Genomic DNA, 3950 nt, shown 5'->3' on the forward strand with positions numbered 1-3950 from the left:
ATGCTCTGGTGTTTCAGAGGTTTATGACAAACATTTTTACAAGGTTTCATTAGGTGTAAAATATTTGTGAAACTAGTGAATTTGTTCAAAACAGGTGGTTCAGTTTGTGAAAACTCTTCATATTTCATAGATTTTTATTATGATACTGATGCACTGATATTCTGATGATTTTCAGCATAAAGTTATAGCTGAGATTTAGAACTATTACCAATTAGTTTATAGTTGCTGCTTAATAGAAATCTTGACACATTTTAAATCCTATAATTAAATCAATCAGATTTCAGAGAAAGAAAACATTTATTTAAGTGATCAAATAAAGTGAAATCAGGTTCTTCCAGCAGTGATGTCATCGAGGCTTGACATCCAGGTGGAAGTGACATCATCAGCAGGAAAGCCATATGGGCATTTCAGATTAAAAGGCACAAGAAGAGAAAAGTTAGACGGGACTAACACAGACGAAGGGAAGCTTGTTGGCACAGTTCTCATCATTCACATGTTCTTGTTCTGCAAAGAGACAAAGAGACAAATCCTGACTGCAAACCTTTGACAAAGACTTGGACATGATTTGATCAGTTGCAGAAAGCATGCAGGGCAGATGAAGTGTCTTGTCCAAAGACACAACAGATATGAATGGAGTGGGGGCTCTGTGGAAATATAAAATTATTTTTGTTGAATGTTACATTGATGTATAAGCATGAATTTGCCTTGATAAGTTACAAGGAGACTACAAGTGGGGTCTTGCTTTGTTCTAAGTTCCCTCCTCCATGGTGAGTCTGGCCTTTTATAGCCTTTAAGATGGATTTGCATAGGGAAGTAATTACAGCACACTACAGTCTTAACCAGGGCAGAAGAAAGGAATCAAAATGTGGATCAAAGAGGAGATGAAACAAATGGTCGCTAACTTCAAATCTATTTCCCAGGTCAGGAAATGCACTGTAGCCCAATAAAACTATGGGGAGAAGCAGGCCACAGAGTGGAGCAAGACAGATGTTGTGGGGCTGCATAGTAGGAGACGCAGACAAAGGACTTCAGATCTCCCTGAGATTGCCTTTGGGTAACTGTATGCAAGTTTGATACTTAAGTGGATCTCCAAGATATATCTTGTGCTTTTAATAAACTTTAGTTGATTTTATCTCACTGACTCTTCTGGAATCTCCTGCATCGGCGAACCATAACTGGAGACGTGAAAGTCTCCAACAGTTCGAACCCACTAGTTACCCTCTGTAATTGGTGGGTTACAATTCAAACCAGGAACCCAACAATTACTAATCAAACACTGACCTACTAACCCACTGGACACAGAGATATTGTAAAAACATACATTTAAACAAAATTATTAAAATACAGATTGTGTAACTCCAGAAGTTAATACCTGCTACATTGATCTTCATGCAGTGTTCGAGTCCACCATTGTTCTTTGGTGCACCGGTTGCCCAGTTGGTAAAGATAAATTTGGAACCATCGCTCCACATCCAGGTGCCTTCCTGAAAGAACATCTTAGTTTTAAGTTCCTATGCAAACAAATAACACAGAACAAACCTAGACTTCTGTCAGTCATTATAGAAAACATGAACTTCATCTATGGTCATGAGCTTTGGGTCATGACCGAAAGAACGAGATCACGGATACAAGCGGCTGAAATGGGTTTCCTCCGTAGGGTGTCTGGGCTCGCCCTGAGAGAGAGAAGCTCAGTCATCCGGGAGGGACTCAGAGTAGAGCCGCTGCTCCTTCACATCGAGAGGGGCCAGTTGAGGAGCATCTGGTCAGGATGCCTCCTGGACGCCTCCCTGGTGAGGAGTTCATGTCCCACCAGGAGGAGAGGAAACCCAGGACACGGTGGAGGGACGATGTCTCTCTGGGATTCCTGGAGGAGCTGGAAGAAGAGACTGGAGAGGGAAGACTGGGCCTCCATTCTGAAGCTGCTACCCCCGCGACCCGACCAGGATAAGCGGAAGAAGATGGATGGATGAACTGTGTTTGGATGGTTTATATTTAAAACCCTCAGCTGGTCGGAGCAGTCGCTGGAAAAACAGAAGCAGGTTCTGGTTCTGTAGGAGGTCTCCTCTCTTTCCTCTCCACTGTTGCCACATGCTTCCTCAGCATGAGGGAGTTTAGCATGGTCAGTGATTCAATACAACAAACTGGGTTTCCTGAGAAAACTGTTGACCAATTCATATTCTAATCTGCAATTAACTGCATCGTGTTAAAACCAGGATCAACTGGAATGTATTTGACTGAACTGACCACTTTATTAGGAACACCTGTTCAATTCAGTTCACTTTATTTATATAAAGACAATTCACAACAAATATAAAAAATTTTAAAAGTGCCATGACAAATGGATCTTGACATAAAAAATCATCAACCAAACAGTTATTTGTGTTTTTAAAATCTCACCTCTGCTGAATCATGAGCTCCAACCCAAGATGGTGTGTGTGCTCCACTTGTTTTGTGGATAAGGTCTCTGATGAAGGTGTACTCCTCTGTACTGTGGTATGAGGCCAGATGTGAATTCAAAAAGATGCAATGTTTCTGAAAAAGACAACAGTGGTTTAAACTTTCCTCTGTGCAGAGAGACAGTTGGTGCAGCTGAATATCAACCTTTAGAAATTATGATTCTATTTGTTTAATGGAAATCAATTTCTGCAACCCTGTTGTTGGTGAATCTTATTGTCTTATATTATATTATCATATTATATTAAATTTAAATTTCTTTTGAATGTAAGAAATCTGTGTGACCATCACATCTGATGTACCTCTGCTGTAGCCCAAGACATAGGATTAGGCACAAACATGAAACAGCGACGCTGGAACCAACTCCACCCTGCAGTGCAGTCATGTTCTGTGGGAGCTGGGAAATATGAAGAGAAGGAAAATACATAAATCTGATTATCAGCATCATTTTAACACTGAACACAGTCCATTAGTTCAGCAGCATCAAACATTATGGAAAAAATATATAAAGTTATTACAAAATATATTCACATGAAAAACCTCTGAAATGACATTCATTGGTTCTGATTCAGTTATTTTATTCAGAAAATAATTTGCCTGCTTAGCATTTCTAGCTACCTTTTGTAAAAACTACTGTGACCTAGACGTCTTGTGGGATGGAAAGTTTCTATACAATATATACTGACTGAACAAATTATTAACTGACTTTATACAGAAATGAAGTCCAGTACTTTGACTGAAAGGATGACCCAATAAAGCAAAAGTTTCCTATCTTTTTAAAGAACTTCTTACAATGTAATTGTTGTCTTTAAGGTGTTAGAAACTCCAACAATATAAAGAAGCACGAACCTCTCAGGTGACATCCGGCCTGTTGATGGAAAAACCCAAAGTTTTAGGACAAAATTCCCAACAAAACAAAGTTTCCTCACTGAACTTCGACCAAATGATGGCTCAGATTGCTCCATCTGATCTACGTCAGTCAGCCAAAGCTCACAACAGCGATATACCAGTCATTGTTTTAAGTCCTTCTCCATACTTACATCAGCTCCATCCCAGAGTCCAAAGCTCAGACCAAGAAGCAGAGTGAAGACAAGACCTGCAGCCATCTGTAGAAAGAATCGTTAGGAAAGTTAATAATTAGTATCACAAATCAACTCAATCAAGACATAAAGCATCATGATGAGCAGTAGGACTTTAAATGTTACCTTGTTTTGATGATTAGTTGAAGAGTCTGTTCCAGCAGCAGTTTCTGCTCACAGGATGTCTCAGAGATGGAAACACAGACTTTATATACCTTCAGTTTGTTTGTCTGAAGTGGAAATCTTTGAGTAAGTCACTGTCTGTTCTCGTTTTTGTCACTTTTTAAAAAAAGTGTTCAAGTTGTTGCAGAATCTTCCAGGATTCGGCCAAGGACGTTTTCCTGGTAGCGTGAAGAGTTACGTACCATAAGAACTGATTAGAACCGGACCAAAGCGGCTGATGTTGCCACTTCTGCT

General features: G+C 39.8%; 1 protein-coding gene across 1 annotated transcript; it reads right to left on the reverse strand.

The window, feature by feature from the left end:
* Positions 1–278: 278 nt before the first annotated feature.
* Positions 279–3950, reverse strand: LOC122835447 (ladderlectin-like). The gene is made up of 7 exons (XM_044124557.1): positions 3660–3950; positions 3495–3560; positions 3304–3322; positions 2757–2851; positions 2398–2532; positions 1373–1484; positions 279–504 (listed from the first exon to the last, which is right to left on the reverse strand). The coding sequence occupies exons 2-7, from the start codon at positions 3558–3560 to the stop codon at positions 437–439; spliced, it is 495 nt and encodes a 164-aa protein (XP_043980492.1). The 5' UTR covers positions 3660–3950; the 3' UTR covers positions 279–436.

The sequence above is a fragment of the Gambusia affinis genome, linkage group LG01, assembly GCF_019740435.1.
Source record: "Gambusia affinis linkage group LG01, SWU_Gaff_1.0, whole genome shotgun sequence".
NCBI lineage: Eukaryota > Metazoa > Chordata > Actinopteri > Cyprinodontiformes > Poeciliidae > Gambusia > Gambusia affinis.